Here is a 24,296-nt window from a genome sequence, read left to right on the forward strand (position 1 = left end):
TCCAAAATCACTCCAGATGGTGACTGCAGCCATGAAATTAAAAGACGCTTACTACTTGGAAGGAAAGTTATGACCAACCTAGATAGCATATTCAAAAGCAGAGACATCATTTTGTCAACAAAGGTCCATCTAGTCAAGGTTATGGTTTTTCCAGCAGTCACGTATGGATGTAAGAGTTGGATTACAAAGAAAGCTGAGAGCAGAATTGATGCTTTTGGACTGTGGTGTTGGAGAAGACTCTTTAGAGTCCCTTGGACTGCAAAGAGATCCAACCAGTCCGTCGTGGAGATCAGTCCTGGGTGTTCATTGGAAGGACTGATGTTGAAGCTGAAACTCCAGTACTCTGGCCACCTGATGTGAAGAGCTGACTCATCTGAAAAAATCCTGATGTTGTGAAAGATTGAGGGAAGGAGGAGAAGGGGATGACAGAGGATGAGACGGTTGGATGGCATCATCGACTCAATGGACATGAGTTTGGGTAAACTCTGGGAGTTGGTGATGGACAGGGAGGGCTGGCATGCTGCAGTTCATGGGGTCTCAAAGAGTTGGACATGACTGAGCGACTGAACTGAACTGATCACCCCTTACTCAAAATCAAAATTCAGACAAAGCAATAATAAGCAAAACATATAAAGAGCTACTTTAAATTGATTTTTCTAAATTGAATATAAAATTGGGAAATGTACTGATAAACATTAGAAAATATTTTAAGATATGAAAAAAACATCCAACTTCATTAAGAATAATACAATAAAATATGAATTAAAGATAATAAAATATTGAGGACTTCCGTGGCAGTCCAGTGGTTAAGATTCTGCACTTCCAATGCAGCAGGCTCGGGTTCCATTCCAGGTCATGGAACTAAGAGGCCACATGTCACACAGCACAGCTAAAAAGTAAAAAAAAAAAAAAGACAGTATTAAATATACATATTAGATACTAATGGATACCAATATAGGTGAGAATATGGGGAAATGGATCCTCTCCTGCACTTTGGAGCACAAATCAGTGCTTCTGAGTCATCAAGATTCCACCTTTCATGTACTCTGACTCATCACATTTCTGGAAACCTATCCTGTAGCAATAGCAGGATGATCACAGGATTGCTTGCATTTGGAAAAAAGGAAAAAAAAAACTGGTAAGAACTCAAGTGCCCATCAATAAGAATATATATAAATAAAGTATAGTATTTATAATATAATTTATATATATTGTATTAATCATATATGTATATATCATAATATAGGAATCATATATTTATATATCATAATTAACATATCCATCATATATTTGTATATCATAATTAATATATTAATCATACAGTTATATATCACAGTTAATATATTATATATACATACAATATTGTACATATAATATATATAAATAAATTATAGTACATCAGACACTATGCATCCATTTAAAGCACAAGGTAGCTCAAGAGGACTTGTAAAGTTATCCAGAGTATAATGTTGAGGAAAAAAAGTGAGTTGTAAAACAAAGAAACAGTATAATACTGGTGACATGTGTGTGTACATACACATGTATACATACACATACACACGTACATGAGGAAAGATTTTGAATAGATACACAGATTCAAACTCAATTCTTTTTTATTTTTGGCTGTGCTATTTTATTTTTATCTTCGTTGCTGTGCACAGGCTTTCTCTAGTTGTGGTGAGCAAGGGCTAGTCTCTAATTGTGGTGTGCGGGCTTCTCAGTGCAGTGACTTCTCTTGTTGCAGAGCATGGGTTAGTTACCCTGCGGCTGAGATCTTCCCAGACCAGGGATAGAACCTGTGTCCCCCCCACGCTGGCAGCTGGATTCTTAACCACTGGACACCAGGGAAGTCCCAAACTCATTTCTTTAAGTGTAAGACTTGCAGGCGAACAGAGGAACCCTTATATTGTACTTTAAGATCCCCTGGAGGCGGGCATGGCAACACACTCCAGTATTCTTGCCTGGAGAACTCCGTGGACAGAGAAGCCTGGTGGGCTATACAGTCCGTGGGGTTGCAAAGAGTCAGACACAACTGAGCCACAGGAGAATGCACCTGGGGCTGGCGAGCACCTGTGATCTAACATCTTAGCAGCAGGCATGACTCCCACCTGGTGGTCATGTGCTGCCATGGCATGTCACCAACCTGAGGTTTCTCAGCCTTGCACTGTTGCCATTGTGGGGGGGTGGGGGGCTGTTTTGTGCACACTATGGGAGGCTCAGCAGCACCCATGGAAACCAGCACCTTCTGGAAACCAGTGACACTCTCTCCCCAAGTGGTGACAGCGAAAATGTCTCCAGACACTGGAAATTGTCCCCTCTGGGGGCAAAACCACTCTTGGCTGAGAACCTAAGTCTCGTGAATGCAAAGTAAATAACTAAACTGTGTTTGTTCATTCACTCATGAACAGCTCACATTAGGCAAAGGCTTTTGTTCCTAACGTCAGCTGGAAGGAGTGACCTCTTGGCCAGGGTCACTCACACACAGAATGCTTCTCACAGCTTTGCAAGATTCTGAGCTTTAAATTCGGGAACAAGAAAATCCATTCTTATCCAGCGACTCCCCACCTGCCTCAGGCAGAAATAACAAGCAAGGTGACTCCCGGCACACACACGCCCTACACTCGGCTCAGACCTCCGGTGGGAACTCACAGCGGACCACGCTGAGGCCTCATTACGGCACTTCAGCCAGCGACTGCCACATCACCCAGACAGAAAGCTGCTTTACCCCTTGGACTTGAGTCTCCTCTCCCCCACCTAGAGCTGAAGTCAGGGTGAAGTGGCACTGACAAGGGGGATCCTACTTGAGAACCTTCTTTGTCCCCCACAAACCTGAGACTCCACTAACCCACAGAGAGAAACCAGGCTCCAGGTGGCACTAACAGAGGTCCAGGAAGTACACTCTGTCCCAGACGGTCCTGGGAGTCCCCACTGCCCCTGCCCCGAACACACACACACACAAACACCCCTAGAGACACCAGATGGTTGGGTGCTACTGGTACTGGCAGGGAGGGGCCACCACACAAAGCACTCTCCCCAGTAAGTTCTTCTTCCTCATGGGCAGACGATCCCCTACCCATCCAGTTGCATTCCCTTTCCACCCACTCAGGCAGCATCGGCAGGGATCAGTAGAGCTCCAGCAGCACCAGATCAACCAAGCTGACCAAAATACTACCACAAAGGCTCTGAAGATTAAATTGCCATTGAAACCACGGCCCACAAAACTACACCAAGACCCACTATAAACAGGGTGACGATGCCCTAAAACAGAAGATTTAAATAGCACCCTCACTTACGTGAAAGTAACATGTAAAACCCTAGATTGAAAGCTTTATCTTTTACAATTTAAAAAGATCCTTTTCTTTTTGTTGTCAGTGCTACTGACAAGTCAGATTTTACTCAATTATTCATTGAGGGACCACAAAATGCCAGGAATTGGGTTTAATTTTTTTTAATTTAATTTTGGCTGTGCTGGGTCTTCATTGTTGCCCACAGGCTTTTCTCTAGTTGTGATGAGAGGAAGCCACTCTGTAGTTGCGGTGTGTGGGCACCTCATTGGAGTGGCTTCTATTGTGCAGCATGGGCTCCAGAGCACAGGCTTCGGTAGCTGTAGCACCTGTCCCGAAGGCATGTGGAATCTTCCCAGACCAGGGATCAAACCACTGTCCCCTACATCAGCAGATGGAGTCTTAACCACTGGACCATCAGAGAAGTCCCAGGCACTGCTTTTGACACTGGGGTTTTAGCACTCATTGAACAAAACAAATCATTCTTTTTTTTGTCTTGTAAGTGATCCATGTTTAGTCTCTGGAGGTTCTTCTTTGTTATTTATTGTTGGAGGAAGTCAACAAGAGGATGTGACCATTGGTTGACCCAAGAGCTATTGTTTAGTTGCTGGTGCTGCTGCTGCTGCTGCTAAGTCACTTCAGTCGTGTCCGACTCTGTGCAACCCCATAAACGGCAGCCCACCAGGCTTCGCCGTCCCTGGAACCCTCCAGGCAAGAACACTGCAACTCCTACAGCTCAACTCCAGAAAAATAAACGACCCAATCAAAAAACGGGCCAAAGAATTAAATAGACATTTCTCCAAAGAAGACATACAGATGGCTAACAAACACATGAAAAGATGCTCAACATCACTCATTATCAGAGAAATGCAAATCAAAACCACTATGAGGTACCATTTCACACCAGTCAGAATGGCTGCGATCCAAAAGTCTACAAATAATAAATGCTGGAGAGGGTGTGGAGAAAAGGGAACCCTCTTACACTGTTGGTGGGAATGCAAACTAGTACAGCCACTATGGAGAACAGTGTGGAGATTCCTTAAAAAACTGGAAATAGAACTGCCTTATGATCCAGCAATCCCACTGCTGGGCATACACACTGAGGAAACCAGAAGGGAAAGAGACACGTGTACCCCAATGTTCATCGCAGCACTGTTTATAATAGCCAGGACATGGAAGCAACCTAGATGTCCATCAGCAGATGAATGGATAAGAAAGCTGTGGTACATATACACAATGGAGTATTACTCAGCCATTAAAAAGAATACATTTGAATCAGTTCTAATGAGGTGGATGAAACTGGAGCCTATTATACAGAGTGAAGTAAGCCAGAAGGAAAAACATAAATACAGTATACTAACGCATATATATGGAATTTAGAAAGATGGTAACAATAACCCTGTGTACGAGACAGCAAAAGAGACACTGATGTACAGAACAGTCTTATGGACTCTGTGGGAGAGGGAGAGGGAAGATTTGGGAGAATGACATTGAAACATGTAAAATATTATGTAAGAAATGAGTTGCCAGTCCAGGTTCGATGCACAATACTGGATGCTTGGGGCTAGTGCACTGGGATGACCCAGAGGGATGGTATGGGGAGGGAGGAGGGAGGAGGGTTCAGGATGGGGAACACATGTATACCTGTGGCGGATTCATTTTGATATTTGGCAAAACTAATACAATTATGTAAAGTTTAAAAATAAAATAAAATTGAAAAAAAAAAAAACAAACACTGGAGTGGGTTGCCATTTCCTTCTGCAATGAATGAAAGTGAAAAGTGAAAGTAAAGTCCTGGAGTGGGTTGCCATTGCCTTCTCCGTTTAGTTGCTAGTTGTATCCAACTCTCAGCCACCCCATGGACTGTAGCCTGTCAGGCTCCTCTGTCAATGGGATTTCCCAAGCAAGAATACCGGAATGGGTTGCCAGTTCCTTCTCCAAGGGATCTTCTCCACTCAGGAATCGAATTTGTGTGTCTTGCATCTCCTGTGCTAGTAGGTGGGTTCTTTACTAGCTGAGCCATCAGGGAAGTCAGAGGAATTTGAGTTATTTTCAAAGAGAATCCATGGTGTTAAAATATGGTCAAGATCATTCCCCGTTTATCACCCTCTTCCTACCAGGTGATCTTATATAATAATAAATCTATTTTCACCTGTTTTGCAGTAATCATCTGGCTGACTGCATGTATGTTCCTGCATGCGTGTACGTATTTGGGTGTTCATGTGGATCAGGGTGGGACAAAGGTGAATAAAACCCTTGGAGGTGGAGCTGCTTGTATCTGTTAGTATCCACTCCTCTCTCAGCCCAGCTGTAAGGTTACCCTGTGCTATGGTGAGTGGACAAAGATTTCCCCAGAGTGATGTCAGAGAGAGTAGAAAGGAGCACACAAGACATCAGAAAGCACCCCCACTGCCAGAGCACATCCCTGAGTCCCCTCGTGGCATCTGGAGCTTTTCATCACTGCTACCATTCCATCCCCATCTAGACACGCGCGCACACACACCCTAGGGCAGACTGTAGCCATCTGTCTCCCAGAGGGTCTCCAATCCATTTTTCATTCATTTCTTAATTCAACAACCTCCATACTTCCAGAGGCACCCAGGTTGGGTTTGGGACAAGGACGTAGCCATTTACATTAGGATGCTGTTAGTTACCGCTTTCTATCTAACAATATTACTACATACTTAGTGGCTGAAAATGGCACACATTTGTTATCTCACAGTATCTGTGGGTGAAGGTCCAGGCACAGCTTAGCTGGGTCCTTGCAGTGAGGCTGTCAAGGTGTCAGCCAAGACTGGTTTCTCATGTGAAGACTCTACTAGGGTTGATCCACTTCCAAGCATCTGGGGGTTGTTGGCAGGGGTTAGTCTTCATCTGTCTTTCTGGGCTGACAGTTTCTTGTCTTGCAGATTTCCCATCACACTTGTTTCACCAATGCCAGCAAGGAGGACTCTCCTAGTAAAACAAGCATTAGAATCGTGTCACCTTTGTTGCATTTTATAGGTTAAAAGTAAGTCACAAGTCCTACTCACACTCAAGGTAGTGGAGCAGATAACACATAGGTGTGAATACCACGAGGCTCAGATCATGGGAACCACTTTGGAAAATGGGAACTGGATAAGGAGTACCTTCTTCTTCTTTTTGCCGTTTCTTGTGGATTGCAGGATCTTACTCACCCTACCAGGGACTAAATCTGCGCTCACTGCAATGGAAGTGAGGAGTCTTAACCACTGGACTGTCAGGGAAATCCCAGGGGGTGCCTGATGGTAGGAACTAAAAATCTTTTCCCCAAAAGTTTTTGAAAACCAATGAAGGGTTTTAAGCAGGAAGGTAACATTTTATTCTTAACTTTAGAATGATCACTGGCCAGAACGTGTGGCTAACAGACTGGTGGGAAAGCAAAACTTGACTTACAGAAATCAGCTAGGAGGCTGGTACCTTAACACCAGAGAAACGTCGGTGTCTAGAACTAAGGTAATGGGGCTTCCCTGGTGGCTTAGACATTAAATAATTGCCTGCAATGCAGGAGACCCAGCTTCGATCCCTGGCTCAGGAAGATCCCCTGGAGAAGGGAATGAATACCCACTCCACTATTACACTAAGGTAATACTGAAGGGAAAAGAGAAACATGAACAAACTGGAGAATGATTTAAAGAATACAGTGAATAGGACTTGGTGATGAATAAACAGTAAGAGTTGAGGATATTCAGGTTCTGGCTTTTGCATATTATTTGTGAGCAGTGATATTATTCACTGAGAAGAGGGACAGGGTAGACAAAAATTAGTTTGAAGTGGGTAGGTTTGTCCAATAACAGAAAGTGAAAGTTGCTCAGTTGCATCCAACCTAGGCCAGAACACTAGAGTGGGTAGCCTTTCCCTTCTCCAGGAGATCATCCCAAACCAGGGATGGAATCCAGGTCTCCCGCATGGCAGGCAGACTCTACCAACTGAGCTATCAGGGAAGCCCATTAACAGAGACTAACTGTGCTCCCTTGAGGGAACACCTCCTTTGATAAATTTAATTTTTATGCTTGCAGAGAACCTGTTGCTCAAATCTGTTGAGCCAGTTGAAACTGGTTGAATCTTTTCAACTCACCCATTTCACATGTGTGAATTTTCAGTATTACAAGTAGTCTACGAACGCATGCACATCGGTCTGCAAATACACCTTTCACACTGACGGCAAAGGATGAGTTCGGGAGAAAGGAGACGAATGTGGGGAAAGCCAAGTACTCTGAACATCTTACACTGGAGTGTCTTAGGTGGGACGCCTCAGCAGCGCCACGTGCAGACAGAGTGCGGGACTTGCAATATCTCGGTTCTGCCGTTTGCTCTCTTGTGTGTCCGCGGGATCCCGCACGAGCTAAGCGCCCGCTACTCTCGCGAGAGGGAGGCAGCCTTCGGCTCCTAGGATTCCCCCAACCGCGCCAGGCGCGATCCCACCTGCTAAGGAGCGGGAGTCTGGCCGCGCCCGGGGCCTTCTGGGAATCGTAGTTCCGGGGCCGAACGAGGCCCGCCAGCCTAACCCCCTGCTCTTGCGCATGCGCGGCCCCGCTGGCCCGAGAAGTTCGTAGCCTTTGTGAGGCAGTGGTGGGAGGTGAGTTGTCGCTCAGGTGTCGGTTCTCTCACTCGGCCTCGGCGGTACCCCTAGATCAGCTCTCTGCACCAATCCGGGCTGGAGTGCGCGCTGGAGGAAGGGACGTCGAGGGCAGGAACGAGGCCCGGGGGCGCGGGACGGGCGGGCGGGTGGGGGGCTTGATCTGCGCGGCGGCCCCTCGGCGGCGGCCCGGGCGCTGGTGCTCCGGCCGCGCGGTCCCCCAGCGGCAGCGCCAGGCGCTAGCGCCCAGCTTCAGGGATGCTTGTCCCGGCTTTCCAGGTGCCAGCTTCGAGGGCCGAGCCGGCTCGGGACGGAGCGAAGCCTTTTGGAGGAGCCCCCCGAGGGGCGGCGGGAAGGAGGACCACGAGGCCTCGGGGCTTCCCGCCCCTCCGCCCCGAGAGGGCTGCGCTGGGGGGAGAGCAGAACCTTCGCGGCCTGGAGGAGGCGGTGACCATGGAGACTGATGTGGCCGAAACGCCCGGGAAGAGAGGTGAGAGGGGCTGGTGTTGAACTTGGGCTGGGGGCCAGGCCGAATCCTTCCTGATGAACGGGAGTCAGTGTTGTCTGACTCCTTTGTTTGGGGACGGACGGGCTCTTCGAGTGAGAGTGGAGAGCTTGCTGTGGGATCCCCCCTCTTCCCACTCCAGCTGGGTGCACAGCAGACCCTCCAAAGCCTCCCTCAAAATGTGAGCGAAATGTTATTAATTGCTGCTGAGGCTTGGGCATAGCCTCTCACTTTGTCTCACACCTTCTTCTCCTGGGTGACTATACCATCCTAGCCTCATCAGTGGGTCCGACGGTTTAGCTTTTTGGTTGGCAAAAGTATCTTCCACATCTTCCCAGTTGGCTCATTGGTAAAGAACCCGCCTGCTAATGCAGGAGACACAGGAAAGAAAGGCTCGAGCCCTGAGTCTTGGGGAAGGAAATGGCAACCCACTTCAGTATTCTTGTCTGGGAAATCCCATAGACAGAGGAGCCTGGCGGGTACAGTCCATGGAGTCGCAGAGAGTGGACACGACTGAGCACGCATGCATTTTCCACACCTGTTTTTCCACTTTGCACAAAAACTCTTTGATTTCGGTAGAGCAGATCCTTTGTCTTACAGAGGAGACACGAGGCATAGGAGTCAGTGACTGGTTTCCAGTTCTCCTAGATCAAGGCTTTCTTGAAGTTTGCTCTGTGACCTACATCAAATCCACGCTCCTCCCCCACCCCTGCTTGTTGGATTTCTAGGTTCTACCCCAGTCTCAAGTAATAATAATTATTTGGAGGTGGGATCCAGCAGTCTGTCTTTGGACTAAGGTTGCAGGGTGATTTCTTTCAGAGCTGTTGAGCCTGTTTTTCCCATGTTAATTTGATGTTGATTAAGCCTGGTGGTGGGGGGACGGTGCAGCGGGGACTTTAATTTCCAGGCTCAGAGGGCGCCCTCTTCCAGGATCTGTTAGGGTAACAGCAGATGAATGAATTGAAGCCCCGAAGAGCAGCGTTCCTGAGATATTTCCAGATTGGGATGCCTTCAGTAGCAGTGTCTGTAAGGAGCACCAGTAGTACAGTGGCAGGAGTTTTAAACTTGCAGATCTGCGTCACGAGATATATTTGGGTCCTATCATGACTGCTTTCTTGTGTTTAGCGCTGCCTCCCCAGGATTCTCCCTTTTCTCAAGAAAACTGCACAGAAGAGGGAGAAGTGGCAGCTTTGCGCCTCACAGCCAGATCGCAGGTGAGTGGAAGTCTCTGCTGATTATTGAAATTCACCTTATCTCTCAAATCGTGGACATGCTCTCTTCTGTTTGAAGTGGAGTTTCTGTGCCCCGCTAGAGCCCATCTGGAGAGCTGAGTTCTGATTCTAAGAGATGACTTGAGTGACTAGTGGATTCGGTGGGAAATATTTTCTACTTCTTCACAGTATCTTGTGCATCTAGTTTTATCACTGAGCAGGCATGGAAGGAGCTTTGCCCTTCTTTAACGTAGCAGCTAATTTCTGTACCTGGTATTTGGAAATGATTTTAAAAGATAGTGTGGTGTACTCTTCTTAAAATGTATGTTTCAATAGGGGGAAACAGCATACACGTGACTGTTAAGTAGGAATTTAAGAGAGCACCTTAAGTGCTGGAGTGAATTATGAACATAATTACTCAGATAGTTCAAAGAAATACCGGAAGAGGAAGCCTGTAGAAGGATTCTAATCAGCCCTCCAAGATGATGAATGCTCAGGTATTTTAGAGGTGAAGTGTTATCAAGTTGCAGCTCACTTTCCAATCTCTCCCTTCCTCAAGGGCTGATATTAAGAATTGTTAATTTGGGACTTCAATGACAGTCCAGTGGTTGAGACTCTACTTCCACTGCAGGAGGCTCAAGTTCAATCCCTGGCCAATGAACTAAGATCCTTTATGCCCTGTGGTGTGGCCAAATATATATATATTAGAATTGTTGGATATAAGTGATAGTTGTAATATATGGGTGATTGGTATAGTCTTTCAGCTTTCTTTGCATGTCCAAAAATTTTTAATTTTTATTAAACTTGGGTAGGAGAAAAGAGTTCTCCCTGATATGTGTCATACCACAACCCAAAGATTCCTCCACTAGCCTCTCTCTTGGCTGCTTTAATCCAGAGTGTGAAAAGTGGGCCTGGCACATTCCTACCGTTTAGCAAAGTGATTTCTCAGGATCCTTGTGGACTTGGTGGCTTCCGTTGGTTTCTTGAATGTCTTATATGAATATTGAAGATGTTATCACTCAAGAAGCTTTTTAAGTTGCAGCTAATGAAAATTCTAACTGGCCTAAGCAAGTTTATTGACAATTATAAGGGAAAAGCCAGGTCTGGCTAAAATTAAGTTCCGACAGTAGCATTAGAACCTGTTTTCTCCATTTCAGTCACCTTTTCTTTTCTCTCTGTGTGTTTTGCGCTCAGTCTTTTCTTATAGTGCAGGCTGGCCCCTAACAAATTTAGGCTTACATCTTCCCATGTTGAAAATCAGAGGAAAAGAACATCTTCCCTTCTGGTAGTTCCAGATTCCAGAAGTACTGAAAGTTAACTCTAATGGGTATTATACCCTTCCTTGGACCATTATTGACCAAATCTGAGTGTGATGATCAGAGTGTAGACCTGAGCACACACATGTAAACCTGTATCCCACCTGTGGGTTAGAGGTGAGCTAGTACTGCCTGAACTGCGTGGACTAAACGTGGCCGGTATGGCAGCCAGAGGACAGTCAGGGTATAAGCACCAGAAGAAGGGTGAATGCTTAATACATTTCAACAAGAGACTAGTTTCGAGAGTTGTTACAGCTTCAGGATGGATTAAACCTTTTATGGAAATTTTGAAAATTCTCTGTGTGTCCTTTTTGTATTGCATTAGATTTTGTTTGATGCTAATATTGCAACTGTCTGTCTTATTAGAATTTGCCTGGGCTGTGAATCTTTTTTTAATGTTTTAAAATTTTGCTCACAGTAACCAGGTGAAAGGCACAGACATGTATAACTATAAAAGTATGTTATGCGTACTAACCTCACCAAGTTGTTTGCTACCTCTCCCTACTGAGGATAACAGTTTGGTATGTATTTTTCCATATGTTTCCCTTGAACTTGAACTACTGTATTCAGACATGTAGTATACTATGTTTCCTTCCGTTTCTCCACCCACCCACCCAGTCCCCAACTTTGGGGGTTTTGTCTGGATCTCTTTTTCTGAAAAGAGGATGTGTCTGTTTTAAGAAACCTTTTTATAAGGGAAATGAATTTATTCATATTAATATAATTACTTGTGTGTTTCACATTTTTGTTGCTGTGTGATTTTTGTAATTCTGTTTACTGTGCTTTCTCCTCCTATATTTTTTCTGCCTTTTGTGCAGTAGTTTGCATTTTGTTTTTCTGATTTTTTGTTTGTTTGTTTTTCTGATTTTTTTTTTTTAATGGTTTAGAAGTTAATTTCCACTGTCAGTTTAGCTATAGATAGGCAGATTGGAGGATCAAAGTCATTTTTTCTCATAGTATCTTGTTTACTTAGTAGCTTATTAATGATTTTTACATTTTCTAAGGATGATTCCTATATTTTTTTAAGTCTCTAAGATTAGTTCCATTTTGGTAAACTTTATTTGAAATAATTGGAGACTTATGTAGCAAGTGGTAGAAAGATTTCTCATGTATGTACTCCATTCAGATTCTCCAGGATTTAACATTTCACTTCATTTATTACTTTCTTTTTCCAGAATCAGGAAGTTGATGTTGTTACAGTACTATAACATACTGCTCTTATTCATGTTTCCCAGTCCCTTATTTTTCTTGATTTTCTTCCCCTTAATTTCTGCTTTTATCCTGTAATTCCTTCTGTTTCCCCTCATTCTGTCTCTAATTGACTTGTATGCTGTGTTCACTTAATTACACTAATTTTTTAAATGAAATGGAAGTGTTTCTTCGGACACTTTTAGCCTTATGACATTGATTTTTGCCTTTTATTTCATTATTGTTTTGAAATTTTAATATTTTTGTAATTAATTTTTTAAATTACCATCAGTTATTGCTTTTTCATTTCTGTTTTGAAATTTATTAACATTTACTTTGTTACTTTTGCAAATGCTTTATGGATATTTAAATAGAAGTTGTTTTCTATCAAGTTATAGCATTTGGTATATTTATTTCAACAACCTAGAATATTATTCCCATTCTCTATCACTTAAAGAGAAACGTTCGGTACTGGTATGTGTCTTTTTCCAATGAGTTTTTGTATTTTGTGTGTTAGATAAACTCAGTCCTAAGGTGTTTACATATGAACATTTACATTTTATATCTGTACCCTTTCTTAATCTGTTGATGTCATTTTCCAGTTTAATGCTTCTTGCTTTGAATTGATTCCGTGCTTCACTGAGCTTGTCCAGTCACAAGTTCTGTGTAAATTATCTTTCAAATTTTTTATTGGGGACTCACAAGGAGAATTATACAGATGTGCTTTTTGTCTCTGCCTGTATTTCATTTACTTTGCCAAACTGTTTTATTGATTCATTGGTTCCTGTTTTAACTCTTTATTCCCCAGAAAAAATGATAGTCTCTCAGTGCAGAAACCATGGTCTTCCTTTGATTCTCATGTTGGATCTTGGACAGTGTGCCTGGCACATAATTGTTGCCCAGCGACTTTACATGGAAAGTCCAGAACACGTGAGAATGCTTGTCTCTTACTGCAGTCATTCCCCCTGTTAAATACATCTACGCACTTAACTCCAGGACCAGCAGAAACTGAGAGGTGATAGGGAGACTGCGGAGAGACGGATGGTGAACAGAAGTATGTTTTGTGTCTTAGGCATCAGTGACCTTCAAGGATGTGGCCATGGACTTTACCCCAGAGGAGTGGGGGAGGCTGGATCCCACCCAGAGGGACGTGATGCTGGAGAACTACAGGAACCTGGTCTCACTCTGTAAGGACAGACTCTCATTGTGACTCCTGACCTGCTTATGGGGACCTCACTGTTTTATTGGCAGTGAAGTAGCTTAACAAAGCCAGAAATATGTAAAGTGTTGGTCCCTTTGGGCCCAGAGAGAATCTGTTTATGCTCTAGGGTCTTGGTGAAATGTCTGGGCTTGTTTTCTTTTATTAGGAGTCTTTGGATTCAGGTGACAGAAACTGAATTCAGACTAGCTTGAAAGGGAATCAGATACGGTGTCAGGATAATTCCTGCTTATATTTTAATGACGTGCCATAGGTTTGCCTGAATCTCCCTGTGGGCAGAGATGGCCTTTGGCCTCTCTAGTGTTACGTTGTTCTTCCAGTGATAGAGCTGAGGAAAGAAAGAGGGCTTCTGTCCTGGGAGTTTCATCAGATAGGCTCATGTATCCATCATGAGACAGTACTCAAGCCAGGGAAATAGAGAACACTCTGGCCAGTTTGGATCCTGTGTCCACCTCTGTGTGGTGTGTTTGTGTGCAAGTGTGTGCATGCACACACATACATGTACATGTATTATTCATATGAGGAGTGGAAGGAAGTATCTTAGTTCCTCCCAAATCTCATGTAATAAATTCAATAAGAAAGTGGGTTCTAGTAACTGAAGCAAAAAGAAAGGAAAACATCAGAAACAACTAGTCATAGACCCCCAGGCTCATGGTGCTGCTGCAGGGGTCCCACTTCACCCAGCTCTTTGCCTAAGCTGAGGACTGATGAGCAGTGTCTCCCTGGGGACTCCTGTAATAAACAAGTGAGAAATTCTTTTTTTTTTTTTCCATTTTTTACAGGCTAAATGTTTGTCTTTTCAAATGCATGTGACTCCTTACTGTGCCCAGACTCCTGCTGCACATGTTTTAAGCTTCGTTTATAGGCTTCCACCTCCCTCATTCCAGAACTTCCTATGGTGTCTTGTCTTTGTGGATCCAAGGGTTGGGACTGTGCTCTGGGACACAGCTTTATACCCATCACCAAGAGCTAAGTTCCTTTTTTTTTCTAATGAGCAGGGCTTCCGGTTTCCAAACCTGAGAACCACAGTTTGGAGAATGGAAAAGAACCACTGCTGCTTGAGAGAAAAGCCCCCAAAAGCAGCTGCTCAGGTGAGTCAGATAGATGGGGGTCTCCAGAAAGAACAATCCCATGGTGGTTTGTTAAGTGGTCCAGTAGTTAAGACTCCTTGCTTACAATGCAGAAGCCATGGGTCTAATCACTAGTCAAAGTACTAAGATCCTGCATGCTGTCTCTACTTGTTTATGTCAGAGATGCTACAGTACAACATGTCGAAAACTGAATGCCTGGTATGTGCCCAAATTCTCCATCCCCCTAACAGGATCCTCTTCCAATAATTATATTAATAACACTCGCTGCTTATCAAATTGTACGTCAGAAATCTGAACAATCTTTACATAACCCTTTCGCCTTTATCCAGTTCGTCCTTGTGTTTATCTGATCACTTCTAAGTATTTCCTCATCATTAACATCCCTCGTCTCCCTTTCATCTGAGGCCATCTCCCTGACTCCTGTAAACTCCTTACCCCTGTAAACTCCATTCTTCATGTGACAGTGAGTGATGTTTTCAAAATGCAAGTCTGATGGCGGTCACCCTTTTGCTTAGGACTTGTCCATGGCTTCCCGTTGCTCTTTGGATGACAGCCAAAATCCTAGAGGCCTATAGACGCTCGTAAAATCTGTACCTTACTCATAATATCCAGTCCTGCTTCATATCTACTTTCCCTCTGATTTTGTACCTTATCTTAGCAACTCTTAATGGTTTTAGCGTCATTGAACCTATTTAACTCCCCAAATTGTTGAGAATCCTAGCAAGCTTTTGTTTATGTGGGTTATATCTACCAGTAGTTACCATATTAGAAATTAAAAGTGAGAAAGATTTTAAACTATCATGATTAATTTAGAAATAACAATTATAAACCCATTGCATGTTAACACAAATAACACAATTTAAATAAAAATTATTTCTCTACAACAAAAATTATTGAAAAGAATGGCATTGTTTTACATTTTTGCAGGTCTTTTTGTATATGGCTAATAGAGGACAGCTTTGTAATTACATCTGCTTCTGAATGCAGCTTGATGTGATGCATTGTTTTGGTTGGCCTGTACGAAGAATATTGCCTCACGCCAATATTTAGTTAGAAGACATAGGAGTATTTTATAGCCTTTTGAGAAAATTTTGGCTTTTCTCTTGATTATACACCAAAATTGGGCAAGCAGTAGTTTCCTAAAGGTTAGGTGCAAGGTGCATCTGAAACCATATCCATGAACTTTTCATACTCTTAAAATCTATTGATCTTTTGGAAAATTTTGTTTACTGAGTTAGGCAGATCTTCCAAATACTGACACATTATGCAATATTTTAAAAGCACAATTTTCAGTATCACCACTGACCTTATCAGAAAAGCCTTTAAGTATTAGGAAACTATCAAGCTCTCAGTGGGAGTTAAAAGTTTTCCAAAATTCTAATTTCTGCCTAAAAGCTCACATTTTTTCAAATACTGTCAGTTGTTTTCTTTGAAATGGTAGGCTCATCTTTTTTTCAGTTCTGAGAGAATATCTGCCAGATACCCAACATAGATAACATAGTTTGCCAGTCATTCTTTCAAGTAAAAGTGCTAGTCTATTTAAAAAGGAAAAAATGACTGATTCCACAATGGATGGTTTTCCTCAAGACAAGCACCATATTTTGATATAAGTGGACTTGCATTATGAATATTTCCTATTTCATCATCTAGAATGTTAAAAAGGCGTGTAGTCAAAGTTTAATAGATTAAAATTAATTTATTAAATTAATAATGTTTCCTGTTGTTTCCATAGACATTTTTAGGTGAAACTGGCTCCCCCCCTGCTTAACTGAGAGTACACAGTAGGGGAAAATGTAACAGCTACTAGTACATCTGGTGTTTTGTCCTGATTTGTGCCTAAGTTGTGGGCAGTTTCACCACCATTACTTTTGCAACATAAATGCAAATGTCAAGACAATGAAAAAGGCCAATAAGATCCAAGTATTATTTTGAAAAGTTTTGAACCTAGAGACTCCCAGAGATCCACAGACCACACTTTGAAATCACTGCCCATACTAGCCTTATATCAATTCATATTTTACAAACAACTTATGTAGCACCTATGCTGTATCAGGGTCCTCAGTGTTTTATAAATATCCTCATTTAATGCTCCTTGAGGTAGGTGTTGTTTTTATTCTTCATGAAGCAGATACTGGTTTTGCCCCAGCTTACAGATAAGGAAGCTAAAGTAGAAAAGTTAAATAACTTGGGCCAGGTCACATGGCTGGAAGTGGCAGAGCTGGTTTTAAATTCATGCATTCTTATTTCAGAGTCCATGCTGTCAACTGCTGTGCTCTTCCTAAGTGCTGCCTCTCACCTTGGGGCTTCTGTACATATCATTTCCTCTACCTGGAAGGCTCACCTCTGCATCTGTACCTGTTACCTGCAACACTCACCTGGACCCCAGCCCCACTTGGATTTCAGCTCAGTGATTTACCTTCTCAGGGAGGACCCCACCCCCCATCCCCCTGGATTCCCCTTATAATCTTTCACAGCATCACTTGCCTTTTATTTCTTACTAAGGTGCATTTTTTATATGTATTCATGGACGTCAGACTAAATTTTTTTCTCCCCTTGTGTACATAGGTACTGTTTGTTTTTCCCCAGAGCCTAGCATATCCAATAGATAATCGTTGAATGAACAGATAGATGAGTAAATAAATGAACAAAGTTCATCTGGCTGTGTGGAATGAGACAGATCTTACTTGTCTTCTGAATGTTTAATAAGTCACAGGACCATTTGCTTTAAAAACCAATTATTTTAGTTCACTGACTGAAATTCCACCTTTGTATTGTCCTTAATTCCTTTATATACTTGATTTTGTTTCTGAAATTGCTCTTCTGTTTCATTTTTTGTTGTTTGTTATTGTTTAGTGGCTAAATCATATCTCTTTTGCGACCCCATTAACCCACCAGGCTTCTCTGTCCATGGGCTTTCCCAGGTAAGAATACTTGAGTGGGTTGCCATTTACTCCTCCAGAAGATCTTCCCAACCCAGGGATTGAACCCGTGTCTCCTTCATTTCAGACAGATTCTTCACCACTGAGCCACCTGGGAAGTCCACCTATCAAGCTACCAGACTTTTTTTTTTCTACCAGACCTTTTTTTAGGCAACCAAGAATTTATCTGGTCAAATGGATTTCACTGAACTATTTATTTATTCTTTGGAACTATACTCTTTATAAATTATTTTGGCTTTATAATTTCATATTTAACATAAAAATTCTAATAGATGTATAGTAGATATATTCAGAGAGGTTGGCTACTGTCCCTGTTCTCTTGTATTCTGTTGCTCTCTCTGTAGGTAATCTTATTTACTAGTATTTCATGTATCTGTCCTTGATTTTGGAAAATGTAACCAAGTATGTTGAAAATATCTATATCTCTCAAAGTAGCAAACCAAACACACTCCTTTCTAGTTTGCTGGGGGGTTTTTTGTTTTGTTTTGTTTTTATTTATTTATTTCACTTTACAATATTGTATTGGTTTTGCCATACATTGACTTGAATCCACCATGAGTGTACATGTGTTCCCCATCCTGAGCTGGGGTTTTTTAAGTCTATTTAATGTATCCTGTAGATCACCTCCTAGCAATTATGTAGTGATCAATCTATTTTTTTAAGTTGCACATACTCCATTGTGTGTATACACCATGATTTAATCAGTTCTCTATAGTAGAATATTTGAGATGTTACCAGTTTTGCTACCTCAATTAGTGTTGTAATGTTTAGCCTTGTGCAGGTATAATTTAATATATTTGCCATTATATCTTAGGGAGGTCATAGATTTTTGAATAGAGACATTATAAATGCATTCTTAGGGGAGATTTTAAACTGAAAATGGAGTGCATAGTAGGATTGAGTAAGGCTGGGTGACTGGAAACTTAGAAGTCATCACTGTGCCTGCACCAAGGTGGTGACTGCCTGGCTGTTTCTGATAGATAGCACTTGATGTTCTGTTAGAGGCTGTTCCTCCCCTGTCCTGATCTGGGATACTCATTTCCTGCTCATCCAGCAATATAGCACTTCCTCTCCATCCCTCCTCTTGTCTTTCTGGTCATCTTTTGCCCTATTCTGCCTCCTGGGTCAGATTGTGTACTGATTTATCTGCATAACTCTGTACTTTCATTCCCCTCCATTTGCTTCTCTTTGCAAATCATCTTCCAAGAGTCAAATCCACTTCCTCATTGAAGCTGTGCCTTTCACCTTCATTAACTCTGACCCATTACAGAACTGCCATTTTGTCAAAACTCAGAAGACGAAGGAAATTTACATTTCCAATTTCTTTCAGACTCGGAGACTAGTCCCAGAAGCAAGCATTCAACTTCAGTGCAAGATTTTTCCAAAGAAGAATCATGCCAGGTTGCAGTCATAGACAGGCTGACAAGGGACAGTGTCTGTGACTCCAGCACAGAAACAACTCTTGACTGTGAAGACTGGTTGGAGAATCAGCAGGGAAGTCAGGAGAGACACTGGAGAGGAATGTTCACCCACATGAATTCACTCCCAGAAGAGAGAGCCCCTGAGCACGACGTTTACTGGAAAACCCTAGGCCAGAAGTCAGTCCTTCTCACTCAAGACAGAGTTCCCAAAGGACCCTATGCTTTCCACACCCTCGAAAAAAGACTGAAACAGAAATCTACCTTAATGAAAAAGCAGAGGACCTATAAAGAAAAGAAACCTCATAAATGCAATGACTGTGGTGAACTCTTTACTTACCACTCAGTGCTTATTCGACACCAGAGGGTCCATACAGGGGAGAAGCCCTACAGCTGTGCAGACTGTGGGAAATCTTTCAGCCACAGGGCTAATTTAACCAAACATCAGAGAACTCACACAAGAATTCTCTTTGAGTGCAGTGAGTGCAAAAAAGCCTTCACCGAGAGTGCATCCCTTGCCATTCATCAGAGGATTCACATTGGAGAGAGACCGTATGAGTGTGGCGAGTGTGGGAAAGGCTTTAATCGAAGCACCCACCTTGTGCAGCACCAGCTGATCCACACGGGGGTGAAGCCCTATGAATGTAACGAGTGTGATAAAGCCTTCATTCATTCCTCAGCACTCATTAAACATCAAAGAACTCACACTGGAGAGAAACCTTACAAATGCCAGGAGTGTGGGAAAGCCTTTAGCCACTGCTCGTCGCTTACCAAACATCAGAGGGTTCACACTGGAGAAAAACCCTATGAGTGCAGCGAATGTGGAAAGACCTTCAGTCAGAGCACACATCTTGTCCAGCATCAAAGGATTCACACAGGAGAGAAACCCTACGAGTGTCACGAGTGTGGGAAAACCTTCAGCCGGAGCTCCAATTTCGCTAAACATCAAAGAATTCATATTGGCAAGAAACCATACAAATGTAACGAGTGTAGCAAAGCCTTCATTCATTCGTCAGCCCTTATTCAACACCAGAGAACTCATACTGGGGAGAAACCCTACAGGTGTAACGAGTGTGGGAAGAGCTTTAAGTGCAGTTCATCCCTCATCAGACATCAAAGGATTCACATGGAAGAGCAGCCCTGAAAAATTACTTGAGTGCAAAGGAATGTAAGTTGGTGTTATTGCTGTGTTAAATACCTGAGTGGTTTAGGAGGAAGACCCAAAAAATGCTGCCTGAGAAACAGTTCTGTGTGCATCTAATTCTACTCACATAACACAGTAGTTTTGAGCCATAAACAGAATGTTTCTTCTATCCATTGATTTGATCATTCTGAATGCTTCCAGCCAGAAATCTCAAAAGTTGATCCCTAAACCACCATCCCACTACCCATAATGCTCTTTTGTAGAAATTTAGAAAGTCCTTGGCAGTGGATAGCAATACAGTCATTGTGAAGTCCAGTTCCCCCTCTTTGTCATGCCAAAGCCTGTTACTCCATCTCACTGTGTAAGAACATCCTTATCTTGTAGGTGAGGCTGAGGGTTCATATCCTCAATTATCAGGAAGACACAGAGCTGTTTATTTTCAAATCCAAAGTGGACACCCAGCTATCTGGAAAATGTCGTTTCTTTTACATTAACTATAAAAATTTAAAGATTAGAGTTGAAATACACTCTGGCTTCCCTCCCAGCCCCAAAGGCTGCTGTCTCAATTGATGAACAAATGGGGTCTGAGTTATGCCCACATGGATTAGGCGGACACTTAGATGGTTATTACCCCTCTGCTGGGTACATCCTCACTTCACACTTCTTGGAAGTGACCTTGAGATAGAGAAAGAGTTGGAACGTTAACTGTAGTTTTTTTTCAGGTCCCTCTTTCCTTATCTTTGACATTGAATGAATCCTTGGTTTTCTGTACTACAGAATTAGGGAGATTTCACTCCTTTACCTCATTCTGCTGTGTGTAAAGTAAGTTTTGTCACTTTGAGAAAAAGCCCCTGGGATATGGAGAGTCTAGAAAGTTGACTGATTCAGTGTGCTGTTCCATTTAGAGCCCCAGGCAAGAAGAAGACCTGGAGCAAGCAGCTCCAAGGCACAAGAAATATATCCTCAGACCTCATGTTATGCACATTTTTTTATCGTCGTTCTGTGTATTGGTCTTTGTCATATCCCGGAGCCCTGGAGAAGGTAGAAAAGGCAAAGAGCCACGCTGATCTTGACATAAGTTACATGGGTGACCAAAGACCTTGTAGTGGGAGGAAACACAAAAGCAAGAGTTCAAATAAATATTTAGCAGGACACCACACAAATGTCTTGTTATAGACTTTTTAAAATTGTTACAGAGACTGAAAAGATGATTATAGAAAAGAAAGAGGAAACATTTGCAGATTTCCTCTCTCTTCTCCTAAATCCTGTCCTTGATGAACACTCAACAGCCAGCCCACGCTTTTCCCCTCCACGTTATCCCCATTACTCCTTAGAGTTCTCATCATTGCCTCCGTATACCTTAGTTCTATCATTGAGGAAAAGGAGAGGAAGAGTTTAAAGTGGGGGTAATAGAGATCAAGGTCAGGTCTAAAGCCAGCAATAATGGAAACCAAAACAATAGGAAATAGAGTGTAAAGGACTAAGGACAGGCTTTTTTTTTTTTAAATCATTTAAAGAGCTGGAACTCTTGAGAGATGAAACTAGGAGAATGGCTGACATAGGACAAAATAAAGGAGCTCAGCCCTCATCACTTGATACCTGGATTAACAACCTGAAGCAGGAATTGACAAACTGGCCTGGACCCACCACCTTGTTCTGTAAATAGTGTTTAATTGGAACTGGGCCTCACTCATTATTTACATGTCATGTGTAGCTATTTTTGTACTAAAATAGTGGAGTTAAGTAGTTAAGGCAGAGATTTCATGTCCCAGAAAGCCTAAAACACTTGCTGTTTCTCAACATCCCAGGTGTTTGAGAAGTTCGTTCATGATCTGGTGGCCAATACTTGGCTAACACAAGATTAGTGGGCTTGAATTCTGTCACCTCCACTTGGCAATTAATCATGTGACTTTAAAAAGGTACTTCTTTCTGAGCCCCAGTCTTATCTGTAGAATGGGAACAGGTCATCCCTCTCTCAAGGCTGTTGTGAGGATAAGACTGCAGGTAGAGAATCTGGCACACAATTACTCTTTTCTCTCATGAGTTTTCAGGAGCCCCCACATAAGCTAACATCCACGAATGCTCAAGTTCCTTACAGAAAATAATGTAGTACAGTTGGCCCTCCGTTTCTGAGGCTTTGCCTTCTCAGGTTCAACCAACCATGGATGGAAATTTGTGTCCACGGTTGGTTGAATCTGCTGATGCAAAACAAAATAGAGGACAGGTTGTATTTATTAAAAACATGCATGTAAGTGGACCTGTGAAGTTCAAACCTGTGCTATTCAAGGAAGGATTGACAACATATTTTAATGAAGTGGTGAGTCAGTTTAGTCTGCTGTAGTGAAATGTCACTAAGTGATTTGTTTATAAACAACTGTCTCACAGTTCTGGAGACTGGAAAGTCCAGGATCAAGACCCTGGTAGGATGTCTGATGAAGCCCCTTCCTGGTCCACAGATGGCCGTCTGTTTGCTGTGTCCTTCCATGGTGGAAGGGCTGGGGAGCTCTCTGGGGCGTCCTTTATGAGGACATGTTTGTGAGTCTATGTTTCATGAGTTCTGTTTGTGAGGACTGCCCTCATGACCTCATCACCTCCCAAAGGTCCCACTTCCAAATACCAGCACTTTGGGGATTAGGTTTCATCGTGAATTGGGGGGTGGGGGTGGGGACACAAACATTCTATTAACAAGTGGCTGAGCATCAATCAGAATTAGTGTGTTTTCCCTTTGTTTATTGATCTGGAGGTGACCACCCTGCTCCCAGCACATGGTAGATAAGGGCTTCACAACTGTCTGCTCTTGCTCCATCCCACACAGCCTCCTGGAGACCTCGTGGAATCTGTCTTTTTTCATCTAAGTATCACATAACCAGGAGCTGTACCGTATGTCTTGTAACTGCAGTTTAGCGTCAAGGGACTTACTCTTAAGATAGTTTTACTAAGAGCTCTGGCCCTTTTCATATCAGTATTTGTTTTTATGCTTAAGAGTTTAATCTGACTGCGTGTTTGTACTCCCATGGGAATCTTGGAGATTTTAGTGTCCTGCTTTTCAAATGTTTTTGATAATCTGTAAACTAAATTTGATTGTTCTTATTGGCCCACTGTCAATAAAGATATTGTTTGTATATTTGTTGTCAGAAACTTTTGTAAAATGCTTTTAAATTCTCACTTAAGCATGTTTTGAGAGGTAAAGAAAGACCAACTATAAAATATCTCCACATCATTCAGGAAACCAATTGCATTTCTAATTGTTCACCTGTGCTTAATAACCTCTATCCTAGAGAAGGTGAAAGAGCTGAGGAAGATTATTCCTACCAAGTGGTGCTCAGGCCAAGTATATCCCTCACTTCGGAGTGATGGGCAGACCAGGGAGGGAAGGACTTCATGTGAAAAGTACAATTAAAACTAAGCCAAATATGTTGTTGGGCCAGACACAGAATAATCCATACATACTAAATGCACGTGTTTATAACACACGGGATACTAATCTGTGGGGTTGAAAAGTAGATGATCCTTAGCTTTGGCAGGACAGAATGGGTAGTGCTTATGGAGGTTGAGGAGAGGAGCCTCTGAGTTGCTAGTTTTATTCTATTTTCTTACACTGTGTTGTAGTTACAAAGGTGTGTTCAGTTGCTCAGTCGTGTTCGACTCTGCGACCCCATGAATTGCAGCACACCAGGCCTCCCTGTCCATCACCAACTCCTAGAGTTCACTCAGACTCGTCCATCGAATCGGTGATGCCATCCAGCCATCTCATCCTCTGTCGTCCCCTTCTCCTGCCCCCAATCCCTCCCAGCATCAGAGTCTTTTCCAATGAGTCAGATCTTCACGTGAGGTGGCCACAGTACTGGCGTTTCAGCTTTAGCATCATTCCTTCCAAAGAACACCCAGGACTGATTTCCTTTAGAGTGGACTGATTGGATCTCCTTGCAGTCCAAGGGACTCTCAAGAGTCTTCTCCAACACCACAGTTCAAAAGCATCAATTCTCGGTGCTCAGCTTTCTTCACAGTCCAACTCTCACATCCATACATGACCACTGGAAAAACCATAACCTTGACTAGACGGACCTTTGTTGACAAAGTAATGTCTCTGCTTTTTAATATGCTATCTAGGTTGGTCATAACTTTCCTTCCAAGGAGTAAGCGTCTTTTAATTTCATCACTTGGTAATAAATCACTAAGCAGTAGAGTTATGATTTCTGTCCTTTTTGCTGTATGTTATACTTCAAATAAGGCACTTGAATACATTTTGTAATTAAGGCAAATAATACAAATTATAATAAGACTTTGCAATCTTACTTCCATTTCATGAAAAACAGTCATCAGGAGGACTCCAAGATTAAGTACCGTGGGCCCAGGGTTCAAGCCCTGGTCGGGGAGCTAAGAC

At 42.7% G+C, this 24,296-nt stretch overlaps 1 protein-coding gene and 1 long non-coding RNA gene across 3 annotated transcripts in view; one reads left to right on the forward strand and one right to left on the reverse strand.

Annotated features, from left to right (window-relative positions):
* Positions 1–750: 750 nt before the first annotated feature.
* LOC113877945 lies at positions 751–7,707 on the reverse strand. The gene is made up of 3 exons (XR_003506868.1): positions 7,381–7,707; positions 6,005–6,239; positions 751–889 (listed from the first exon to the last, which is right to left on the reverse strand). It is a non-coding gene; the product is annotated as an uncharacterized LOC113877945 (long non-coding RNA).
* A 91-nt stretch (positions 7,708–7,798) lies between these two features.
* The window catches only part of LOC113877943 (zinc finger protein 624), a 33,014-nt gene continuing 16,516 nt past the window's right edge, over positions 7,799–24,296 (forward strand). Inside the window, exons 1-6 of one of the 2 annotated variants that reach the window (XM_027518639.1) lie at positions 7,799–7,881; positions 8,161–8,371; positions 9,512–9,600; positions 13,174–13,288; positions 14,319–14,411; positions 18,681–23,034. In XM_027518639.1, coding sequence (XP_027374440.1) covers positions 8,335–8,371; positions 9,512–9,600; positions 13,174–13,288; positions 14,319–14,411; positions 18,681–19,912 — 1,566 coding nt within the window. In that variant the 5' untranslated portion in view covers positions 7,799–7,881; positions 8,161–8,334 and the 3' untranslated portion in view covers positions 19,913–23,034. Of the gene's footprint in view, positions 7,882–8,160; positions 8,372–9,511; positions 9,601–13,173; positions 13,289–14,318; positions 14,412–18,680; positions 23,035–24,296 lie in introns of those variants that run through there. The other variant, XM_027518640.1, reaches the window with a different exon arrangement.

Source organism: Bos indicus x Bos taurus, chromosome 19, assembly GCF_003369695.1.
Source record: "Bos indicus x Bos taurus breed Angus x Brahman F1 hybrid chromosome 19, Bos_hybrid_MaternalHap_v2.0, whole genome shotgun sequence".
NCBI classification, from domain to species: domain Eukaryota; kingdom Metazoa; phylum Chordata; class Mammalia; order Artiodactyla; family Bovidae; genus Bos; species Bos indicus x Bos taurus.